We start from the raw sequence: 24,781 nt of genomic DNA, 5'->3' as shown, positions 1-24,781 counted from the left end.
TTCCTAGTAGCTAGGATTACAGGCATGCACCACCAAACCCAACAAATTTTTGTATTTTTAGTAGAGATGAGATTTCACCATGTTGGCCAGGCTGGTCTCAAACTCCTGACCAAAGGTGATCCACCCACCTCAGCCTCCCAAAGTGTTGGGATTATACGCATGAGCTACTGTGCCCGGCCTATTATTATTTTCAAGACAGGGTCTCACTCTGTTGCCCAGCCTGGAGTGCAGTGGTGTGATCATAGCTCACTACAGCCTCAAACTGCTAGGCTGAAGTGATCCTTCTGTCTCAGCTTCAAACTCCTGGGCTGAAGTGATCCTTCTGTCTCAGCCTCCCCAGCAGCTGGGAGTATAAGTGTGCACCACCACACCCAGCTTTGCTATTTATTTAAATGTCATTCCCCAACACATATCAGGAGTAACATATGCTTCCCATGATTACATAGCAAAACATACTCCATAGCCAGAAAAAATATTTATATGACATACGGCCTAGTATTCTAAATCAAGGCAGGATCTTCCAACACGAGCAGGAGGGAAAAGAAAACATGTACATTCTATAACATGATTATAAGAATTGAGATAGATGAAATGAAAAACAACATCTTTGAACAATTACAGTTGACAGAACAGCTTTCCCTTATTCCACTTGCTTTAAATAACTCATATCTGTAAACTTGAACACCAACTCTGGCTGATTGAACAGTCTTAATCCCTTGATTTTCCATACTGAACATCACCCAATATATAGTGAAGATCAAAGGCGACTTCTTCCACCAAGTTCTGTGTCCAGCTGTGTTTCTGAGGTCACACGTGTCCCCTCATGGACACCAGATCAGATACTTCGGTAGTCAGAGCCGCGGGCTACAAAGGCGGCAGCTTCCCATTCCACAGTGAAGAATGAAATTGTTCCAAAAAACCCAAATATCACCATGACCAGGAGTTGCCAGTGAAGAAGAAGGTAGTTGCTGTAGAAAAATGCCACGGCTGCGCAAATAGACTAAGAACAAACAAAACAAATCACAACAGGCACACCGGGGGCCATGCTGAGCCACAATTAGCCCCTAGCCCCACTCCTATCCGGCCCCAAGGACACCTGGAACTGGCAGTGCTTTCTATTCTTTCTGCATCTAGGTATGACTTCCTCAGTCACTGACTCACAAACATGCACCATAAATTCCTGCTACAATCCCTGGTATTTAAAACAGCATTTTGGCCAGGTGTGGTGGTTCATGCCACCCAACACTTTGGGAGGCCAAGGTGGGAGAAATGCTTGAGCCCGGAAGTTCAAGACCAGCCTGCACAACATGGCAAGACCCCATCTCTATAAAATAAAATAAAATGAAAAAAACCAGCATTTTGTGGAAAATTGGAGTAACAAGAATGTACAGAGTAAGAAATACACTTGTCTGTATTACGAGTGAATAGAATTCTGGTATCTAAGGAAGGAAATCTCTAATCAGAGCCATAGAGACCAGAACATAAAATCTGTTACACAAAAAATCTTACTGCTCATGGTTTCCTAATTCTATTCAAAAATCCTTTTAAATCCCCAACTTTTGTTTAAAAAACATAAGACAAAAGCAAAAAAAAAAAAGAAAAAAAAAGAAGAAACAAAAAAAATAAAATAAAATAAAATAAGAAACACAATCTAGCCAGGGCGGTGGCTCATGTTTATAATCCCAGGACTTTGCAGGGCCCAAGCGGGCGGATCACTTGAGGCCAGTAGTTTACGACCAGCCTGGCCAAAATGGCGAAACCTCATCTCTACCAAAAATATAAAAACTTAGCTGAACGTGGTAGTGCATGCCTGTAATCCCAGCTACTTGGGAGGCAGAGATTGCACTGAGCCAAGATCGTGCCACTGCACTCCAGTCTGGACTACAGAGTGAGACTGTTTTTTTTTTTTTTTTTTTTTTTTTTTTGAGACGGAGTCTCGCTCTGTCATCCAGGCTGAAGTGCAGTAGCTTGATCTCAGCTCACTGCAAGCTCCGCCTCCTGGGTTCACACCATTCTCCTGCCTCAGCCATCCGAGTAGCTGGGACTACAGGCACGTGCCACCACGCCCAGCTAATTTTTTTTATATTTTTAGTAGAGATGAGGTTTCACCATATTAGCCAGGATGGTCTCAATCTTGTGACCTTGTGATCTGCCCGCCTTGGCCTCCCAAAGTGCTGGGATTACAGGCTTGAGCCGTGGTGCCCGGCCGACTTTGTTTTAAAAAAAAAAAAAAAAAAAAAAACAGGCCACGTGCAGTGGCTCACATATATAATCCCCAGCACTTTGGCAGGCCAAGGCGGGTGGATCACCTGAGGTCAGAAGTTCAAGACCAGCCTGATCAACATGGTGAAACCCCACCTCTGCTAAAAAGAAAAAAAAAACCACAAAAATTAGCCAGGCGTGGTGGTGTGTGCCTGTAATCTCAGCTACTCGGGAGGTTAAGGCAGGAGAATTGCTTGAACCTGGAAGGCGGAGAATGCAGGGAGTCAAGATTGCGCTACTGCACTCCAGCCTGAGTGACAGAGAGAGACTATCAAAAAAATAAAAGGAAATAAAAATTAAAACCACGATACAAATAACCAAGAAAAACAAGGTAATACACAAAGGAAAGAGCCCTACGTCAAACACAGTCGCAATCTGAAGAGGTTACCTGAACAAACTTGAAGATGGCAAATGCTGGGGCACTGTCTTCAGAATACAGAAAGCCCAAGATACTAAGCAGCTGGGTATTAAAGCAGCTGTCTCCAAGGCCCAACAGAAAACTGCAGAGAATGGCAACTTCTTTGCTGAAGAAAACAAAAATCAATTTAGTATGAGCAATATCTGCTAGAGCCATTTAAAATATACAAGCAACCCACCCACAAAAGCATTCTACCTGCAAGTTTTAAATCCTATGAAACAAAAATAAAGACAAAGCTGGCGCAGTGGCTCATGCCTGGAATCCCAGCACTTTGGGAGGCTGAGGTGGGCAGATCACTTGAGGACAGGAGTTAGAGACCAGCCTGGCCAAGATGGCAAAACCCCACCTCTACTAAAAATACAAAAATTAGCTGAGCATAGTGGCGCGTGCCTGTAATGCCAACTACTCGGGAGGCTGAGGCAGAAGAATCACTTGAACCCCGGAGGCGGAAGTTGCAGTGAGTGGAGATCGCGCCACCTCAGGAGGCTGAGGCACCAGAATTGCTTGAACCTCAGAGGCGGAGGTTGCAGTGAGTGGAGATCACGCCACTTGCATTCTAGGCTTGCAGACAGAGTGGGACTCTGTCTCAAAAAAGATAATAAATAAATAAATAAATAAATAAAGACTAGAATTTATAAGGTAAGAATTTGTGCTCAAATGCACACACCTTTACATTCTAACAAACTCTGGTCTCACCCATTTGTGAAGAAAACGCAGGTTGAGTATCCCTTATCAAGACCAGAAGTGTTTCAAATCTTCTTTTCAGGTTTTGGAACACCTGCATTATACTGACCAGTTAGGTAATTTTAATCTGATAATCTGTAATCTGAAATGTTCTAATAAGCACCTCCCTTTGAGCATCATGTTGGCCCTCGAAAAGTTTCGGATTTTGGAGCATGTTGGATTTCAGATTTTCAGATGCGACATACTCAGTTTGTATAGTTTTGTGGGCTGGGCTCCCCTTGGATTTGTGGAGCTGGACACAAATGTCTGCATTTATAATGAACTTGAGAGTTGAGTGTACTAAACCAATATCCTCAAACGTTATATAAACTGCTCTGGAAGGACTGAATGGCCTCCCCAGTTGCCAGGTTTTCCCTCGCTCCTCTTTGATCTTCCTCCAGGCCCTAATATCTGGATATTTCACTGCTCAAGAAGCAGAGATAAAAAATTCAAATCAGATACTCATGTGCTCCTTCAAGGATCAAGAAAAACATTTAGTGGGGGAAGAGGTTACAACCAACCATTACAAAAATAACTTAGGATTCTCTAAGGATTCCTATTTAAACTCAGTCTGACTCCATGAACACTTGACAGATGACCTTAGAGAGACACCAGGCTCTCTGAAGAGGATTAACTGCTCCACTTTCAATATCTAGCCATCCGTTACCTCCCACCCGTCCTCAAGTGACTAGAGAAATGACAGCCACTATACCTGGATTTGATGTAAGCACTGCTGTCAGTTCCTTTAACAGGAGCAATCGGGGCATCTCCAGGCATGTTGAGAAATATTAGATAAAAAGCTATAAAGTGCACCAGGATGCCCAACAGCACAACTGGATTTCTACCAAAACGATTGTTCTTGCTCAGCAGGCCGAAGAGGCTTCCACCTACAAGTCAAGACGGCAGAAACATCACTAACGTTGCTGAAACATTACACACCCAGGCCTGAGCTATCCACCAAGGAGCCAAGGAATAAACATTCTCACTTGTTAAATTTCTTCAAAAAATCCAACACCTCAGCACTTGCAGACAATGATAATGATGACCAAGCATCAACGATTAGAACAAAAAAGTAAGGTATCAAAATGACTTGCATTTCTATCCAGGAACATTCTTGTATTTCTTCTCTGTGAATTATTGTACCCCGCAAGCTATCCCCTCTGACCTGTAGCTTATAACAGAAATAAAATAAGGACACAACTTGTCATTACGACCATGTTTTTGTTGTAATCATAGCCAAACAAGCCAAGGTATCACACTGAAAGGCAGTCATTATGGATTCTGAGAATTATGTGTGAGCTCCGAAGAGGAGTCGGAGAGGCCTTGGAAGACTCAGCAGCCAGAACAGCTAAGGATGTCTCAAGAGCTGACAGGAGAGTCCTCAACAGTGAGAAGGGAAGAACTCTGTAACTGAAAGGAGGAAGACTATGGGGCATGACCTTTACAATTTTTAAGTGATTTCTACCCCAGAAATCTATACCAGCAAACCTATATATCAAAAGTGAAGGATGGCTGGGTGCAGGGTCTCATGCCTGTAATCCCAGCATTTTGGGAGGCCAAGGTAGGAGAACTGCTTGAGACCAGGAGTTCCAAACCAGCCTCAGCAACACAGCAAGACTCTTTTATAAAAAAATAAAGAAAACATTGTATATATATTTTAAAAAGTGGGCCAGGTGTGGTGGCTCACACCTGTAATCCCAGCACTTTGGGAGGCCAAGGCGGGCAGATCACCTGAGGTCAGGAGTTCGAGACCAGCCTGGCCAACATGGTGAAACCCTGTCTCTACTAAAAATACAAAAATTAGCCAGGTGTGGTGGCACATGCCTGTAGTCCCAGCTACTTAAGAGGTGGAGGCAGGAGAATCACTTGAACCCGGGGGGCAGAGGTTGCAGTGAACCGAGATCACGCCATTGCACTCCAGCATGGACGCCACAGTGAGACTGTCTTAAAAAAATAAAAAAAATTTTAAAAATGAAAAAAGTTGCTGGGCGCAGTGGCTCATGCCTGTAATCCCAGCACTTTGGGAGGCCAAGGTGGGCAGATCATGAGGTCAAGAGATCGAGACCAGCCTGACCAACATGGTGAAACCTTGCCTCTACTAAAAATATAAAAATTAGCTGGGCGTGGTGGCATGCGCCTGTAGTCCCAGCCACTCAGGAGGCTGAGGCAGGAGAATCGCTTGAACTCAGGAGGCAGAAGCTGCAGTGAGCCAAGATTGCGCCACTGCACTCCAGCCTGGCAACCGAGCGAGACTCCGTCTGGGGGGAAAAAAAAAAATTAAAAAGTGAAGGTGAACAGCAAAAACAAAACAAAACAAAAAAACCCTGCCTAGAAAATGGGCAAAAGATATGCACATACATGTCACCAAAGGAGATATAAAGAGGATAAATAAACACATTAAAAGATGTTCAACATCATTACCCATTAAAGAAAGTAAAACCACAATGAAACATGACTACACATCTATCACAATCGCTAACATCAAAAATAGTGATAACACCAAATGCTGGCAAGGATTCAGAAAAACAGAACCACTCATACATTGCTGGTACAGCCACTCTGGAAAATATTTGGCAGTTCCTCTCAAGAGTAGGCAACAGAGGGAGAAAGAACCCAGGCGGAGCCCAGCAGCCTCCATGGATTGAAGAGACGGGGATGTGAATCTAGGGATATCAGGGTAACTAGAGTTCACAGACAACGGTATCAGAAAGGAGAGCGACACAGAAAAACAATTCCAGAGAGCTGCAGACAGTCCCCCTGACTCTTCAGCTGAGGACTGATCAGCACATAAAGGGAGCAAATTAGCAGAAGCCAGGGAAAGAACCAGCCAAGAGGATTAGTGGTACTAGGGCTCCGCCCTCGGCTGGGTATAGTGTCTGGCCCACCAGCCACTTAAAAGCTTATGATTCACAGGAACTGGGTGGAGCACACAGAAGGGTCTTCCCTTAGAAGCAGGAAATAATTAGCCCTAGACTGAGTAATGCTGCAGTCTTGCCCAACAAATCTTAAAAGGTATGTTGTTTTCAATGAAATGAACTACATCTAAGAACAAAGCTCAAAAATACTGACAGGAGGGCCGGGCGCGGTGGCTCATGCCTGTAATCCCAGCACTTTGGGAGGCCAAGGTGGGTGGATCAAGAGGTCAGGAGATCAAGACCAGCCTGGCCAACATGGTGAAACCCCATCTCTACCACAAATACAAAAATTAGCCAGGTGTGGTGGCGGGTGCCTGTAGTCCCAGCTACTTGGGAGGCTGAGGCAGGAGAATTGCTTGAACCCGGGAGGCGAAGGTTGCCGTGAGCCGAGACCGAGCCACTGTACTCTAGCCTGGGTGACAGAGCAAGACTCTGTCTTTAAAAAAAAAAGAAAAAGTAAAGAAGGGAAAGTGTTAACAATAGGTGAATCCTGTTAAAGGATATTCAGATGTTCTTTGCACTATTCTTATTTTTGCAATTTCTTTTTTTGTTTTGGTTTTTTGACTTTTTTGAGACAAAGTCTTGCTCTGTCGCCCAGGCTGGAGTGCAGTGGTGTGATCTGGGCTCACTGCAACCTCCCATTTCAGCCTCCCAAGTAGCTGGGACTACAGGAATACGCCACTACACCTGGCTAATTTTTGTACTTTTTTTGTAGAGATGGGGTTTTGCCATGTTGCCCAGGTTGGTCTCAAACTCCTGAGCTCAAGCAATCTGCCCACCTCAGCTTCCCAAAGCGCTAGGATTACAGGTGTGAGCACTGCACCTGGCCTATTTTTGCAATTTCTTATCAATTTGAAATTATTTTTTCAAAAAGGCAGGCAGCCTACAGAAAGTGAGTTTCTTCCCAGGTGGTCTACAGGCAGACACTAAACAAGCACTTACCAGACAGACTACCCTGCACCGACTCACCATGGCTAAGCTTCGTCTGCCATTTATATACCCTTAACTCCCAACATCAGTCTCCGGCCCACGAGTCCCTCCTGAGCATCAGCCTGCATTTCCCACTGGACACTTCTCTATTTGGGTGCCTCTCTGGTACTTAGAGGTGTTCAAAATCCCACTCAGCAGATCTCCCCAAACCCCATCTCCTACAGCATTTTCTCTGCCCAGGTTACTCTCATCAACCTGGTCATCATTCTAGACAACTCTCCTCACCCCGCCATGCAACCGGTGACTAAGTTCTGCTGAAACCATGTTCTCATTATTCATTCAACACATTTAACTCATCTATTGGATGCCCAATAATATAGACCTTGTCCTGCTCCAGGTGTTGGCAATAAGGCAGGGACCAAAAAACAAAAACAAACAAACCCTCCAAAGTCCACTTGACCCACGGTGCTTACCACTGCCTGACATGCAAAGTCTTCTGTTTTTATTGTCTGTGTTCTTCCTGAGTAGCATATAAGCTCTACGTGGGCAGGTGTTTTTGTCTGTTTTGTTGACATGACAGATTACAATAAATCTTTGTTGAAGTTCCTCATAGCTAACACAATATTCAATATACTGCAAGTGCTGAACAAATCTTTGTTGAATAAGAGTAACTAGTGGAGCATAATAAAAATATTTATTTGGTCTTTGCTGCTAGTTCTTGGCACAGAAATCCTAAAAGGTCTGGAATTTCCTCAGTGATATGAGGGACATTAGTTATTCAGAAGGAGCCACTTTCAATCATACCGAAGTTTATGTTAAGGGGGCAACTCTTGGGGACAGAGGGGTTGGCCTGCGATAGAGCTTCAGGATGGGGCTGGTTCCCAGAAAGACCAAGCCCTAAGCGCTGGAACTTCTAGGCCCCTTTCACTCCCCCTTCAGGGAGGGAAGGCTGGAGATTACATCAATCACCAATGGCCAATGATTGTTTTTTGTTGTTGTTGTTAAGAGACAGGGTCTCCTTATGTTGTCCAGGCTGGTCTCGAACTCCTGGGCTCAAGCAATCCTCCTACCTCGGCCTCCCAAAGTGCATGAGCCACTGCACCAGGCCATGTGGCCAATGATTTAATCAATCATGCCTATGTAACAGGATCTGCATAAATCCCCCTAAAAAGGGTTAGAGGAGCTTCTGGAGTGGTGAACCCAAAATCCATGGAGACAGAGGCTCCTGCACTTAGGGACCCTTTCAGACCCCACCCTTTGCACCTCCTCATCAGGCTGCTCATCTGTATCCTTTATAATAAACTCTAATAGTCAGGAGAGCATTTTCCTGAGTTCTGTGAGTTGCTCTAGGAAATTATCAAACCTGAAGGGGGAAGAGGGCTGTGGGAACCTCCAAATTTGTACCCAAGTCAGAGAGATGTGCCTGAGAGGCCTATGGACCCATGACTGTCTGTCTGTCTGTCTGTAGGACTGAACCCTTAAACCTGTGGAATCTGACGCTAACTCTGGATAGTTAAGTGTTAGAACAGGACTGAGCTGTTGGACACCCAGTTGGTGTCAGGGAATCAGAGAATCAGAGTCAGGAATTCCAAGACATTCTAAATATTTTAAGAGGAAAAGTGGGGAGACACTGTGTGTTTTCTAACACAGGGTTTCCATCTGTGAATTATTTTGCAAATGTTTCATAATTTAGTCATATTAGAATAGCAGTAATAGGCCGGGAGCGGTGGCTCACGCCTGTAATCCCAATACTTTGGGAGGCCGAGGAGGGCAGATCACGAGGTCAGGAGATAGAGACCATCCTGGCTAACACAGCGAAACCCCGTTTCTACTTAAAATACAAAAACAAAATTAGCCGGGCATGGTGGCAGGCACCTGTAGTCCCAGCTACTTGGGAGGCTGAGGCAGGAGAATGGCGTGAACCTGGGAGGCAGAGCTTGCAGTGAGCCGAGATCGCGCCACTGCAATCCAACTCTAGCCTAGGCGACAGAGTGAGACTCCGTCTCAAAAAAAGAAGAATAGCAATAATAGAAAAATAAAAACATACATGTTTGGGTAAAAATAAGTAGAAAAAAACAGAAATTCAAGGACAACGGTGAGGGGCACTTAAAATTTCTATTTTACCCATAATAAACCAATATTTTTTAATGCTTTTTTTTAAAAACCAACCTAAAATTTCTCCAATGCCGATGAAAATGCCAGAAAGTCCAATAAGGCTTTTCTCTTCTGCTCCAAATTTATTTATAGCACCAATACAGGTTCCATATACACCAGAGAAGAAAGTTAATTCCAGACCTTCAGTTAAAAAAAAAAAAGATGTAATTTATACATTCACATTTTTGTTTATCTTCCCATCTAGTAGTATCTGACAAAAGAATACTTGAGTAGTAAAACACACAAAACAAAACTCATAGAGACTGAAATATTAATCCCCAAGCAGAGCATAATTTGATGGATGTAACTGATGAAATGGAATTAGCTTCATGCTATGGACTAAATGTTTGTGTCCTCCGGAACTGTGAGAAATAAATGTCTGTTGTTTAAGCCACACAGTCTATGGAAATTTGTTATAGCAGCTAAAATTAAGATACCACAAGACGGCATCTGCCATATATTTCAGATAAAAGTATATAACTCAAATGAACAGATATCCTTATGTTAAAACCTATTACTCTCCATACAGATGGAGATGGGCAGAGGTGATAATTAACATAACTTTGTAATAGTGAAGACTAACGTGCTCATTAACCTTGTTAGTAGCTTTCCAAAGAAACATGAACATTCCTATTTTTTTCTGAGAGAGGGTCTCACTCTGTTGCCCAGGCTGGAGTGTAGTGGCGCTATCTCAGCTTACTGCAACCTCTGCCTCCCAGGTTCAAGCAATTCTCCCTGCCTCAGCCTCCCAAGTAGCTGGGATTACAGGCGTGCACCACCACACCAGGGTAATTTTTCCATTTTTAGGCATTTCACCGTGTTGGCCAGGCTGGTCTTGAACTCCTGACCCCATGTGATCTGCCCACCTCAGCCTCCCAAAGTGCTGGGATTACAGACATGAGCCACTGTGCCCGGCCCCTATTGGATTATATTCACACTGTAATGGAAAGCCAATACATACTATACAATGTGTCTTAAAAGCACCATAATGTTTTAATTAAACCCTTTTTTCTAGGAAAAGAAAATTCCTAAGATTAAAAAATTAGAGTAAATCAGTAGGGGACCTTGATTCCCTAATGCTACAAAACCTTAACTGTTAAAGATGTTTAATGTTTATTCTATTTCACCTAAAAATATGTTGCACATAAAAGGAAAAGAGCAAATTACAGCATTTTTAAAAAGAAAACAAATTTCCTTATCATTCTTGACTTACGGGTACTCCACCTGTTATCATACCACATTATGACATGCTTCTATTTCATTAGAAATTATTTTTATTTTATTTATTTTTTTTATTTTTTGAGACAGAGGTCTTACTCCCGTGGCCCAGGCTGGAGTATAGTGGTGCTATCTCAGATCATGCAACCTTGACTTCCTGAGCTCAGGTGATCCTCTGATCTCGGCCTCCTGAGTGGCCGGGGCTACAGGCATGCACCACCACACTTGGCTAATTTTTTGTATTTTTAGTAGATATGGGGTTTCGCCATGTTGCCCAGGCTGGTCTTGAACTCCTGGGCTCAAGCAATCCACCCACCTCAGCCTCCCAAAGTGCTGGGATTACAGGCATGAGCCACTACACCTGTCCAGAAATGATTTTAATCCATATAAAGTTACAGATTTCTTCATGGTGCTTTTCTGTAGTGCTCTGTGTTGCCCTAAAACCACTGGTCCCAATGAGCCATGTGTCTTGGTTTTTCTGAACCTTGTGCGGAATCCTTCCACATTGAATTTGGGCCAACCCTGTGATTTGCTGTCACCAACAGAATCCACTAGAAGTGATGTTGGGCTAGACTGCAGCCTGAGCTTTAAGAAAGTCTGGTATTCTTTCCCATTGCCTTTTTTGGAGCTATCAGTCCATTAACTAAGGTGTCTGGCTATACTGCCGGGTCACAAGGTGATCTTATAGAGGGGGTCGTGTAGATGGAGAGCAGCTCTGAGACTACACAAAAAGAGAGATACTCAGCCTTTCATCTGACCACAGTGAAGGCGACATGTGAAGGAAACCAGCCACAAGAGACCCCAAGTGACACCATTAGAAGAACCATTCACTGAGCCCAGTTAATGCACAGAATTGTGAGAAATAATAACGTGGCTATTGTCTTCAACCCCTTATTATCATTATGAAGCAAGAGAAAACAAGAAGAGTAATTCCATTACCTGTATAAGCAGTTGTGATACTAAGAAGGAGCATCTCCTTGGTGACACATAACTTAAAAGACTTTTCTGTAAAGAAAAAAATTTAAGAGTACTTAATTAGATTTTAGTTAATAAAACAAACATTCTAAAACAGTCCTTCAACCAAAACACCCCTTGTCAATAATGCCAGTAAACGAACACTTTGGGATAGAAGTTTCAGATTAAAATGCTTAAGGCATGCACTAAATTTGCCCTATAAATAAAATGCTTATTTCTTTTTTTTTTTTTTGAGACGGAGTCTTGCTCTGTCACCCAGGCTGGAGTGCAGTGGCCGGATCTCAGCTCACTGCAAGCTCCACCTCCCGGGTTCACGCCATTCTCCTGCCTCAGCCTCCCAAGTAGCTGGGACTACAGACGCCCGCCACCTCGCCCGGCTAGTTTTTCTGTATTTTTAGTAGAGACGGGGTTTCACCGTGTTAGCCAGGATGGTCTCGATCTCCTGACCTCGTGATCCGCCCGTCTCGGCCTCCCAAAGTGCTGGGATTACAGGCTTGAGCCACCGCGCCCGGCAAGTGCTTAAATATATTCTACAGTTGCATTTCCTCAGCACATTTTCCAGCTCGTATAACAAAAACATGAAAAGGAGGGAAAAAAAATAGAATCAAACAAAACAACAAAGTACTTCAAAAGGCATGATTAACTGTTAGGCTCTTGAGACAACCAACAATCAGCAAAGCACTGACTTCCCTAAAGAATTATCACGGAACAGCTTTAAGGTTGGACTCAAGATCAGAATCACAGGGCAGGTTTTTGGCCATACAGAAGCTGGGCACCACTTCCCAAGATTCTGACTCTGTAGCTCTGAGGGCTGAAACTTGCGTTGTGCATATTTGTTTCTAGTCACTTTAGTGTTTGTTTTTTACACTGTTTATTTAGTAGAAATCTGCAATGGATAATGCATTTCTAAAAACTCTGCATTTACCTGACTTTTTTGGAACCTATTCACATTTCATAATTTAAGGACCACTACTCTAGTACACAAAACTAACAGTGGATCCAGATTTTAATTGTGATTTATCTGCTGGCCACGAAACTTACCTAAATCACAAACACTGTCCTAAATCTCTGCATATGTAAGAAAGGATACTTTTTTCTCTAATTTCACTGAACTATACTAAGAATAAACATAAGAAGACATTTTTGACCAATCACTTTCAAGTATTTCCAGGAAAAAAATACACGACCAGTGCAAAGTTTAAAACAATACTTTTAACTTAAAAAACTGCACTAGCAAAGCATGTTCATTTTACTTTATTTATTTATTTAGTTTTTGTTTGTTTGTTTTGAGACAGTCTCACTTTGTCACCCAGGCTGGAGTACAGTGGCGCGATCTTGGCTCACTGCAGCCTCTTCCTCTAGGGTTAAAGCGATTCTCCTGCCTCAGCCTCCAGAGCAGCTGGGATTATAGGCGCATACCACCACGTCCAGCTAATTTTTTTGTACTTTTAGTAGAGACGGGGTTCTGCCATGTTGGCCAGGCTGGTCTCAAACTTCTGACCTCAGGTGATCCACCCACCTCGGCCTCCCAAAGTGCTAGGATCACAGGCGTGAGCCACCGCTCCTGGCCACATGTTCATTTAAGAATAATCAGAAGACTTAGTTAACACAAAGAAATTCTAAGAGATTATCTAGTATGATCCTATTATGACATATGCATGTCATTATATATTTGTACAAACCCATAAAACGTACCACACCAAGAGTGAATCCTAATGTAAACCATGGTCTTTATGTGATAACGACATATCAGTATTGGCTCATTATAACAAATGTGCTCTGGTGGGGAACATTAATAACAGAGGGAAGTTACGTATGTGTGGTATAGGGGCCACATAGGAACTCTATACTTTCTGCTCAGTCTAGCTATGAATTGTAAAACGATTTAAAACATAAAGTCTATTAAAAAAACCATCAATCTATTTGCAGAAATAGATTGATCCTAAAATTCATGGCCAGACCTGGTGGCTCATGCCTATAATCCCAACAATTTGGGAGGCTGACTTGGGAGAATCGCTTAGCTTTGGCAACATGGTGAAACTCTGTCTCTACAAAAAACTACAAAAATTAGCCAGGCATGGTGGTTCACACCTATAGTTCTAGCTACTTAGGAGACTGAGACGGGAGGATCGCTTGAGCCTGGGAGGTTGAGGCTGCAGTGAGCTCTGATCACGACACTGTACTCCACCCTGGGCGGCAGAGCAAGACTCTGTCTCAAAAAAAAAAAAAAAAAAAAAAAGGAAATCCAAGGGACCCACAACAGCCAAAATAATCTTGACAAATAACAAAGTTGGAGGATTCACACTTTCTGATTTCAAAACATACAGTAATCAGCACAGCATGGTACTGGCATAAGGATATATCTATCTATCTAGAGATAAACATTTATATTTATAGTCAATTGATTTTTGACAAGAGAGACCAAAAAACAGACTTTTCAGCAAACTGCGCAACTACAACAGGATACTGACGTGCAAAAGAATAAAGCTGGAGTCCTATCTCAAACCATATGTAAAAATTAACTGAAAATGAATCACAGACCCAAATGGAAGAGCTAAAACTAAAAAAACTCTTAGAAGAAAATATAGGAGTAAATTTTCAGGACCTGGGGTGAAGCAAAATCTTAGGACATCAAAAGCACACACAACAAGAGAAAAACTAAACAAACGGACTACATCAAAATTAAAAACTTTATCAAAGCCACAGTAAGACATCCCCTCACACCTGTTGGGATGGCTATTATCAAAAAGACAAAAGATAACAAGTGTTGGTGAGGATGTGGAGGAAAGAGAACCCTTGTCTGCTACTGGTGAGAATGTAAATTGGTACAGCGAATATGGAAAACAATATGGAAGGTCCTGAAAAAAACTAAAAACATGTTATGATTCAGCAATTCTACTTCTGGGCATATATCCAAAGGAAATGAAAGCAGTATCTCAAAGTGATAGCTGCACTCCCATGTTCATTACAGCACCATTATAGGTGTGTGTGTGTGTGTATTAATTATGTAGCAAAGACATGGAAACAACTAAGTGTCCTTAAACAGACGAATAAAGAAAATGTGGTATATACAATGGTATATTATTCAGCCTTATAAAAGGAAATCCTGCCATTTAGGGCAACATGGATGAACCTGGAGAGCATTACACTAAGTGAAATAAACCAGACACAGAAAGACCAATACTGCATGATCTTACTTAGATGTGGAATATTAAAAAGTTGAACTCATAGAAGCAGAGAGTAGCATAGTGGTTGCTGGGGCTGGAGGGTGGGGGAAATAGGGAGATGTTGATTAAAGAGTACAAAGTTTCCTTTAGGCAGGATGAGTGAGTTCTGAGGATCTAGTGTACAACTTGGTGTTGACAGTTAATAACACTCTATTGTACACTTGAAATTTGGTTGGAAAGTAGATCTTAAATATTCTCATTACACATGCAAAAAAAAAAAAAAAAAAGATAACCATGTGAGGTGATGGATATGTTAACAAACTTGAGTGTGACCATAATGTCACAATGTATACATATATCCAAACATGTTATGTTCTGGCGCCTGGCCAGAACTTTTATCTAGAGTATATAAAGAACTCTTACAACTCATTAATAAAAACAGAATCCAACTTAAAAACGGGCAAAGGATCTAACTAGGGCCGGGCGCAGCGGCTCAAGCCTGTAATCCCAGCACTTTGGGAGGCCGAGGCAGGTGGATCACTTGAGATCAGGAATTGAAGACCAGCCAGGCCAACATGGTGAAACCCCGTCTCTACTAAAAATACAAAAGTTAGGCAGGAGGGGTAGCACGCACCTGTAATCCCAGCTACTTGGGAGGCTGAGGCAGGAGAATCACTTCAACCTGGGAGGTGGAGGTTGCAGTGAGTTGAGATTGTGCCACTGCACTCCAGCCTGGGTGGCAGAGCAATACTCCATCTCAAAAAAAAAAAAAAAAAAAACCCACCGGAAAACAACTGCAGGCAGGTGGAAACAGTGGCAAACTCATCCTCTGCTAGTAGAAATGTAAAGTTGTGTAACAATCTGGCAGTTCCCCCACAGGCTAAGCAGTGAAATACCACATGAAGCAGCAATTCCACCATTCCTAGGTGTGCATCAAAGAGATCTGAAAACACATCCACACAAAAACCTGTACACGAACTTTATGTATTACTCACTGTGGGAGTCCAGTCAGGATGGAGAGGAAAATTATAAGACGCAAACCTTCTTGGAAGGCCTGGGGCATTTGCATAAGCTCCAGTAATAAACTTAGCTGAAGGAGCCTTGTCCCCTTAGTTAAATAAATTAGAGTAGAAACAAAGGAATGTGGGGAGTTTAAAAAAAAAAAAAAAAAAAGGAATGTGGGGAGTTTATCTAACTAGCTTGTTTACTCATGTGGTCCTAAGACTAACCTTTGATTTACCAGGGGTGCTTAATTGTTTTCTACTGGGGCAGTCCAACTGTTTTTCTTTTTTCTTTTTTCTTTTTTTTTTGGAGACAGTCTGGCTCAGTCGCCCAGGCTGCAGTGCTCACTGCAAGCTCCGCCTCCTTGGTTCACACCATTCTCCTGCCTCAGCCTCCCGAGTAGCTGGGACTTAGCTGGGACTACAGGTGCCCGCCACTAGGCCAGGCTAATTTTTTTGTATTTTTAGTAGAGACGGAGTTTCACCGTGTTAGCCAGGATGGTCTCCATCTCCAACTGTTTACAGCACTCTGTGTGGAGTCTCGTAAGCTGCCCGGATGCTCAAACTGGTAAAGCAGAATATCTGTGTGTCAGTGTACTTTATTCATCCGTTGTTGGGTCAGGGTCGGCAAGACAGACCCCTGAAACTCATAATACATAAAATATAGAAATGACTCAAATTTTATAATATATTGTGACATGAATGAGCCTTGAAACCATTATGTTAAAAGAAACCAGGCACAAAAGACCACATGTGGTATGATTCTATTTACATAAAATGTCCAGAATAGGCAAATCTATAGACAGAAAGTAGAGGAATGGTTGCAACAGTAGTGAAAGGGGAGAAAGTGGGAGTGCCTTAGGGCAGTTGGATTAGGAGGCTGGAATGAGAAGTGACTCTAACGTGCATAGGGAAAATGCTCTAAAATTGAGTAAAGTAATGGCTACGCAACTCTGAATATAATAACTCGTACTGAATTTGCAATGGATTCTTTAAATTGATTAAATGGGTGAACCATATGGTACATGGATTATATCTCAATTTAAAAAAGCAGAATCCAACACCTTAATGAGTCTCCTTCCAGACTTTTTCTATGCATTTTTCACAAAAACAAATTCTACTATATATACTCTATTTTATCATTTGTTTTCACATAACATACAGCAGAATTTTTTGAACATTCACAGAGATAATTTTTATGGCTGCCGGGCGCGGTGGCTCAAGCCTGTAATCCCAGCACTTTGGGAGGCCGAGACGGGCGGATCACGAGGTCAGGAGATCGAGACCATCCTGGCTAACACGGTGAAACCCCGTCTCTACTAAAAATACAAGAAAATTAGCCGGGCGAGGTGGCGGGCGCCTGTAGTCCCAGCTACTCAGGAGGCTGAGGCAGGAGAATGGCGTGAACCCGGGGGGGCGGAGCTTGCAGTGAGCCGAGATCGCGCAACTGCACTCCAGCCTGGGCGACAGAGCGAGACTCCATCTCAAAAAAAAAAAAAAAAAAAAAAAAAAAAAATTTTATGGCTAGGGTAATCTATTATACAGATATACTAATGTCTAACAGTTGAATACTTAAATTATTTCCAGTATCTCACTACTATAAACATCTTAGTAGCTAGATCTTACCACAATATTTAATTATTTCCTGAGGATAATCTTATTAGTGAAATTGGTTATTCCACTGGGGCAAAGGTTATAAATATTTTTATCGCTTTTGATACCTAATGACAAATCACTTTTTTATAAAGTAATACAAGTATATATCAGCAATGTAGTCTTCCCTGAGACGGAGTCTTGCTCTTGTCACCCAGGATGGAGTGCAATAGCATGATCTCAGCTCACTGCAACCTCTGCCTCCCAGGTTCAAGTGATTCTCCTGCCTCAGCCTCCTGAGTAGCTGGGATTACAGGTGTAAACCACCATGCCTGGCTAATTTTTGTATTTTTAATAGAGATGGGGTTTTGTCATGTTGGCCAGGCTGGTATCAAACTCCTGACCTCATGATCCGCCCACCTCAGCCTCTCAAAGTGCTGGGATTACAGGCGTGAGTCACTGTGCCCGGCCAACAATGTAGTCTTATGCATGTAATTACCTGTCCCCCCACCCATAATATTGAGAATTATGTTTTATCTTTTGAAATCCAATAGAAACGGTTTCTGGCCAGGCACAGTGGCTCACCACCATAATCCCAGCACTTTGGGAGGCAAAGGCGAGCAGATCACCTGAGGTCAGGAGTTCAAGACTAGCCTGGCCAACATGACAAAACCCCATTTCTACTAAAAATACAAAAATTAGCCAGGTGTGGTGGCGTTCACCTGTAATCTCAGCTACTCAGGAGCCTGAGGCAGGAGAATCCCTTGAACCCAAGAGGCGGAGGTTGCAGTAAGCCGAGATTGCACCACTGCATTCCAGCCTGGGTGACAAGAGCGAAACTCCCAAGACTCCGTTTTAAAAAAAAAAAAGAGAAAGAAAACTGTTTCTAATTTGCACTTTACTTACACAGTTGACCCTTGAACAACATAAGTTTGAACTTCAGGGATCCACTTCTGTGCAGACTTTCTTCTACCTCTGCCAACCCAGACAGCAAGACCAACCCCCTCCCTCCTCCTCCTTCTCAATGTGATGATGAAGATCCAGATGATCCACTTCCACTCAACAAAGAGTAAATATAGTTTCTCTTCCTTACAATTTTTTTCTTTTTTTTTTTTTTTGGAGACAGAGTTTTGCTCTTTTGCCCAGGCTGGAGGGAAGTGGCATGGCTCACTGCAACCTCTGCCCCGCCACCACCCCCACCCCAGGGTTCAAGCAATTCTCCTGCCTCAGCCTCCCAAGTAGCTGAGATTACAGGCACCCACCACCACGACCAGTTAATTTTTTTGTATTTTTATTAGAGATGGGGTTTCACCATCCTGGCCAGGTTGGTCTTGAACGCCTGACCTCATGATCCACCCGGGATTACAGGCATGAGCCACCACGCCTGGCCTGAGAACATTTTTTTGGCTGTTTTCAGACATTCATCCTAGCCGATGAACTTCAGCATTGCTTCCTCAAGATCAAAAAATAAATGTTTAAAAACTTTGCGAACATATTTCAGAAGCACACTAAACGTATAAATTCAGTTCGGAAATTAAGTGCTTTTAGATAGTATGTAGGAACCTTCTCTGTACAACATCCATCGTAGCCCCAACCACAAGAATGTCATGATTAATTAATAAATGAAGCACTAGCCACACACAGGTCACGTGAAGCCTTGCCATTCATTCTCCCTCTCTCCCTGTGCCTCTGGCTCCCTTGTTACCTCATGACCTCCTGTTGTGCCCCAATTGCCCAGGAACTGGCTCCTGAATCTACTTTCCCTGCAGCACCCTATGTGCCATACCTCATTTGGCTGCTGCCTTCCTTCTCCCTATTCAAACCCGACAGAACGATATCCTATGACAAATCAATCCTATCAAGTAACTGACCAGCTCCGTAATGCAAAGCGTGTGGCCCAAAATGTGTCAGTGCCTCCTTTTACAGACAAAATTGAGGCAAAGTCTGTCCAACTGTCTAGGTGAGATGTCCTGAATCTGGTGAACATTAAAGACAGCCAGAGGTGGAGCTATGATGGAGCAGCCTCACCATGGCTGGGGACACTATCCCATAAGCCAGGTCATCTACCTCCCTTTAATGACTCCGAGCTCACCAAGTAAGCCAATGTGGCTTTCTAGCCTGCTGACAACAAGAAGGAAATATCCATGAAAGGGCTCACTAAAAAATGTCAAGTGCCATCAAAAATGGTTAAATTGCCATTTCTATGAGTTTAGCTTGAGTCCTTTTCCCCTCCGGCCTCTGCGATCAATAATGGGTATTTTTTTTTTTTTTTTTTTTTTTTTTTTTTTCCCTGAGACGGAGTCTCACTCTGTCACCCAGGGTGGAGCGCAGCGGCACAATCTCGACTTACTGCAACCTCTGCCTCTCAGGCTCAAGCGATTCTCTAGCCTCAGCCTCCTGAGTAGCTGGGATTACAGGCACCCGCCACCATGCCTGGCTATTTTTGTATTTTCAGTAGAGACGGGGTTTCACCATGCTGGCCAGGCTGGTCTCGAATGTTGGACCTCAAGTGATCCTCCCACCTCAGCCTCCCAAAGTGATGGGATTACAGGCATGAGCCACTGCACCCAGCCTAATAATGGGTATTCTAACAGACAAGTTTCTAGGCCTGCAAAGATGAAAGCCAAACTTTTGACAGCGATTGACCTCGTATCTTGCTAAGGGAGTCAGAGTACAGTCCTTTTAATTATAATGTGTGACTCAATTTATAATTATAAATGTATTCCCGAGCTGGGTGTGGTGGCTTATGCCTATAATCCCAGCACTCTGGGAGGCCGAGGCGGGCGGATCACTTGAGGTCAGGAGTTTGAGACCAGCTGGCCAAAATGGAGAAACACTGTCTCTACTAACAAATACAAAACTTAGCTGGGCGTCGTGGCATGTGCCTATAGTCCCAGCTACTTGGGAGGTTGAGGCAGGAGAATCACTTGAACCCAGGAGGCAGAGGTTGCAGTGAGCCAAGATCATGCCAGTGCACTCCAGCCTGGGCAACAGAGCATGACTCTGTCTCAAAAAAAAAAAAAAAAAAAAAAAAGGCAGGGTACAGTGGCTCATGCCTGTAATCCCAGCAATTTGGGAGGCTGAGGCAGGTGGATCATCTGAGGTCGGGAGTTCAAGACCAGCCTGACCAAAACGGAGAAACCCCATCTCTACTAAAAGTACAAAAATTAGCCAGGTGTGGTGGCACATGCCTGTAATCCCAGCTACTTGGGAGGCTGAGGCAGGAGAATCGCTTGAAGCCAGGAGGTGGGGGTTGCGGTGAGCCAAGATCACACCATTGCACTCCAGCCTGGGCAACAAGAGCAAAACTTCATCTTAAAAAAAAATATATATATATATATACACACACACACACACACACACACGTACATATACATACATATACACATACATACATACATATATATAAAAAACTATGAATATATTCCTGAAACAATATACTATGTATAGAAGGCTCAGACTCTCATGCCCATAGACCCTTTCTAAAAAAAGAAGCTACAGGCATTCCTGGCCAAGAGTTAACATGCTTTGTGTCATCTGAGCCAGGCCATGGCTGATTAGATCAACAATTTGCACTTCAGCCCAAGGCAACCTAGAAACTAATCATAAGTGCTCAAGGGCCATAAGGGCCATATGTCATTAAGATCCTGTGGCCTACAATAGGCTTAATGAATACACATGGCCCCAAAAGGCTGCTCCCTTCTTGAGAATAACTGCCCCAGTCAGATTCCCTCTCCTGGGAAGACAAAGAAGCTGAGAGAGCCATAGGCAGAAGCAAAATGGACTCACTGGAAGTTTCTGAAGGAAATTATGAGAATCTGGCTCAAATCCCAACTCAGCCACCTACTAACTGGTTGACCTTGGGTAAATTATTTAATTTTTTCTTTTTTTTTTTTTTTTGAGACAGTCTCACAGCTGCCCAGGCTGGAGTGCAGTGGCGTGATCTCAGCTCAGGGCAACCTCCACTTCCTGGGTTCAGGCGATTCTCTTGCCTCAGTCTCCTGAATAGCTGGGACCACAGGCGTATGCCACCACACCTGACTAATTTTGTATTTTTAGTAGAGACAGGGTTTCGCCATGTTGGCCAGGCTGGTCTTGAACTCCTGACCTCAAGTGATCCACCCACCATGGCCTCCCAAAGTGCTGGGATTACAGGTGTGAGCTACTGTGCCTGGCCCCTAAATTACTTAATTTCTCTAAGCCTCAGTTTTCTGTTCTGTTAAACTGAGCCAATGATAGGTGTGTATTATATAATATATAACAGAATTGTGAAAATCACATAGAGTAAAAAACAAAGAATTCAGCAGAGTCTTTGGCCAGGAAGACTTCTCAATGCATGAACATGATTATTCGTACTACCTTCCGGGTCACTGGAGCTACTGCTTCGCTCCAACTAGCAAGCAATCTGCCTTTTTGTTGTTGTTTGTTTTTTGAGATGGAGTCTCCCTCTGTCACCCAGGCTGAAGTACAGTGGGGCAATCTCGGCTCAGTACAACCTCCACCTCCCAGGTTCAAGCGATTCTCCTGCCTCAGCCTCCTGAGTATCTGGGACTATAGGTGCACCCCACCACGCCCGGCTAATTTTTTACATTTTTAGTAGAGAAGGAGTTTCGCCATGTTGGCCAGACTGGTCTCGAACTCCTGACCTCAAGTGATCTGCCTGCCTTGGACTCCCAAAGTGCTGAGATAACAGGTGTGAGTCACTGCGCCCAGCCACAATCTGCTCTTAATTACCCTGCAAAAATCCCAGGAGATGCTTAACTCCAGGGAGAACCTGAGTGCTGTGCAGCCTCTTTCCACTTCCTTCACACACCTGGGCAGGTGGGCAGTCATACCATCATCCATCCCTCACAGCCCCCATGTTAGAGAGATGTTGATAAGGAAGATTAATATATTTCAGAGCAGCATACCTGGAAAAATGCAAACCCTGGGGTGTCATCAATCCAAAGTTACCAGGGAAATGGGGAAAGGCAAATGCGGAAGTTGTTCCTGAACAGTTCTTGCATTTCGGATACAGAAAATACTTACTAAAAGCATCTACCGCCTTTGTCAGATTGTTCTGGGCAGACCTGAGAAAATAAAATTTAAAAAAGTTTTTTCTTTTTGAAAATAAAACAACAAAAATACAATCACATTTTCATTTGTTTGTAAAAGCCCTGTCCTCTACCAGGTCTGAGATGCATTTCCAGTGACCTGAATGCTCCTTGCCCCAGGGTGTCCCTCATGGCCACGCCCTCGTTCCAGGTGTTTAAAGTCCCACCTGGGCACCTTTCTGTTAACTATGGAAGATGATTCTTTCAGATTACACTTACTGTACATGTTTATGCACGTCTTTCTCAGAAATCATACTTCAAGCAGTACAGAAATACTTTCTATTCTCTTACTTCCATTTTCTTTTTTTTTTTTTTTTTTGAGACAGGGTCGCACTCCGTCTCCCAGGCTGGAGGGCTGTGATGCAATCTCGGCTCACTGCAACCCCCACCTCACAGGCTCAGGTGATCCTCCCGCCATCGATCCTCCCACCTCAGCCTCCTGAGTAGCTGGGATTACAGGTGGGTCCCACCACACCCAGCTAATTTTTTGTAGTTTTGGTAGAGATGGGGTCTCACCATGTTGCCCAGGCTGGTCTTGAACTTCTGAGTTCAAGAGACCCACCTGCCTCAGCATCCTAAAGTGCTGGGATTACAGGCGTGAGCCACCACACCCGACCTATCCTGTTACCTTCAAACTGTGAAAATATCTGTGAGTATTCAATTTTCCATTGCCCTTACTATGAAAAATAAGTTCTTTGGCATTAAAACCCGTCAGAGACTTTTGTTATTTTCTGCATTCTGAGAGGTGGTTGCTTTGGATGTGGTATCATGAAGGCTTTCTTGAAGTTAGCTTTCATTCATCTCCTTGCTGCTATGACTGTTTGGGGATCGAGAACCAAGAGGCTTTGACAGGTACTGTACTCTCAATTGGCTTCACATCAAAATTCAAGCACTGACAGGTGACGACTGCTATGTGCTTTTTGATGAAGCATTTTTGGGAACTGGATGTCCTATAACCAACGTGTGTCAAGATTTTTCTTTTTTTAAATATGGAACACTTCACGAATTTGCACGTCATCCTTGTGCAGGGGCCATGCTAATCTCTGTATTGTTCCAATTTTAGTATTTGTGCTGCCAAAGTGACCACAAAATTTTTATATGTTATATGTTTCTATACCAACAGTGGCATCAAATCTCAGCTTTTAAAAGGGAAGGTTATTTTAAAATCTATACTAATATTTACCTCAGGAACATTACCAAGGCAAGGATTCATGCCTATCTCCTGTCCTGCTGAGAGAGGTGGGTCTTCACTGTAATCTGCAATTTCATTTATCCATACAAGGCAGGCCAAATCACAGACTTGGGCAGGGCTCAGTGGCTCACGCCTGGAATCCCACCACTTTGGGAGGCCAAGGCGGGCTGATCGCTTGAGGTCAGGAGTTTCAGATCAGCCTGGCCAAAATTGCAAAACCCTATCTCTACTAAAAATACAAAAAAATTTAGCAGGGTGTGGTGGTGCACCCCTGTAATCCCAGCTACTCAGGAGGCTGAGACATGAGAATCACTTGAACCCAGGAGGCGGAGGTTGCAGTGAACCGAGATCATGCCACTGCACTCCAGCGTGGGCAACAGAACAAGACTCCATCTCAAAACAAACAAAAAAAAAATCCCTGACTTTTCCAGTTTACCAAGACTACTGCCAAAACACTACTGTGTGCTTGAAATCACGCTCCAAAGCTTAAAACGCATTTTTCTTATTCATCCACCAAGATTGATGAAGTCAAGGAAGTGCCTAACATTAGATCATGTACATCCTATGCCTCATTTTCTCTTCAATGGGAAATGCAAGTGGGTTATATAAGGTGATATACAGAACAACTGCAGCTGTCTGAGGACTGAGCAACAACATGCCTAAGCTATAATACTGAGGATGGCAGAGTTCTTATTGATACCATTATCAATTTCATTAATCTGCAATGTTCATAAAGCAGACATTTCCTTCTATGAGTCCTTTGGAGAAATAAGTTTTTAATTATACTAGAATCATATTCAATAACACTCTTCAAAACCATGAATGCCCTCCTTGTGTCATGGCTGGGATGCACAATGATCTACTGGTTGAAACAAGGGCTTTCAGAGGCCTGGCTTTACCACTAATTAGTTGTGTGATTTTAGACAAGACAAGTGACTTCATTTCTCCAAGTATTATTTCCTCATTCATCAAATAGGGATGCTACGACTTACCTGTGAGAATTAAATAAGATGATGCAAGTTAAATATAATTGTTAATAAGATTACAAGAAAGTTTTTAAAAATATTTTTTCCTTAAATTTTTTTTTTTTTTTTTTTTTTTTTTGAGACAGAGTCTTGCTCCGTCGCCCAGGCTGGAGTG

At 43.2% G+C, this 24,781-nt stretch overlaps 1 protein-coding gene and 1 non-coding gene across 6 annotated transcripts in view; both read right to left on the bottom strand.

The window, feature by feature from the left end:
- Window positions 1–370: 370 nt before the first annotated feature.
- LOC105469214 (major facilitator superfamily domain containing 11) overlaps window positions 371–24,781 on the bottom strand; it is a 39,496-nt gene continuing 15,085 nt past the window's right edge. For all 5 annotated transcript variants that reach the window (XM_071083629.1, XM_071083628.1, XM_011719989.3 and 2 more), the window contains exons 9-14: window positions 22,385–22,425; window positions 11,560–11,625; window positions 9,418–9,543; window positions 4,116–4,290; window positions 2,651–2,786; window positions 371–1,000 (exon numbers count right to left, since the gene is read on the bottom strand). In XM_071083629.1, coding sequence (XP_070939730.1) covers window positions 836–1,000; window positions 2,651–2,786; window positions 4,116–4,290; window positions 9,418–9,543; window positions 11,560–11,625; window positions 22,385–22,425 — 709 coding nt within the window. In that variant the 3' untranslated portion in view covers window positions 371–835. The remainder of the gene's footprint in view (window positions 1,001–2,650; window positions 2,787–4,115; window positions 4,291–9,417; window positions 9,544–11,559; window positions 11,626–22,384; window positions 22,426–24,781) is intronic.
- On the bottom strand, window positions 23,433–23,536 carry LOC112424550 (U6 spliceosomal RNA). Its single transcript, XR_003015332.2, has one exon. It is a non-coding gene; the product is annotated as a U6 spliceosomal RNA (small nuclear RNA).

The sequence above is a fragment of the Macaca nemestrina genome, chromosome 17 (genome assembly GCF_043159975.1).
Source record: "Macaca nemestrina isolate mMacNem1 chromosome 17, mMacNem.hap1, whole genome shotgun sequence".
In the NCBI taxonomy this organism is placed as follows: Eukaryota; Metazoa; Chordata; class Mammalia; order Primates; family Cercopithecidae; genus Macaca; species Macaca nemestrina.
Note: the sequence above shows the minus strand (reverse complement) of the source record. Positions and strands in the feature narration are given on the sequence as shown.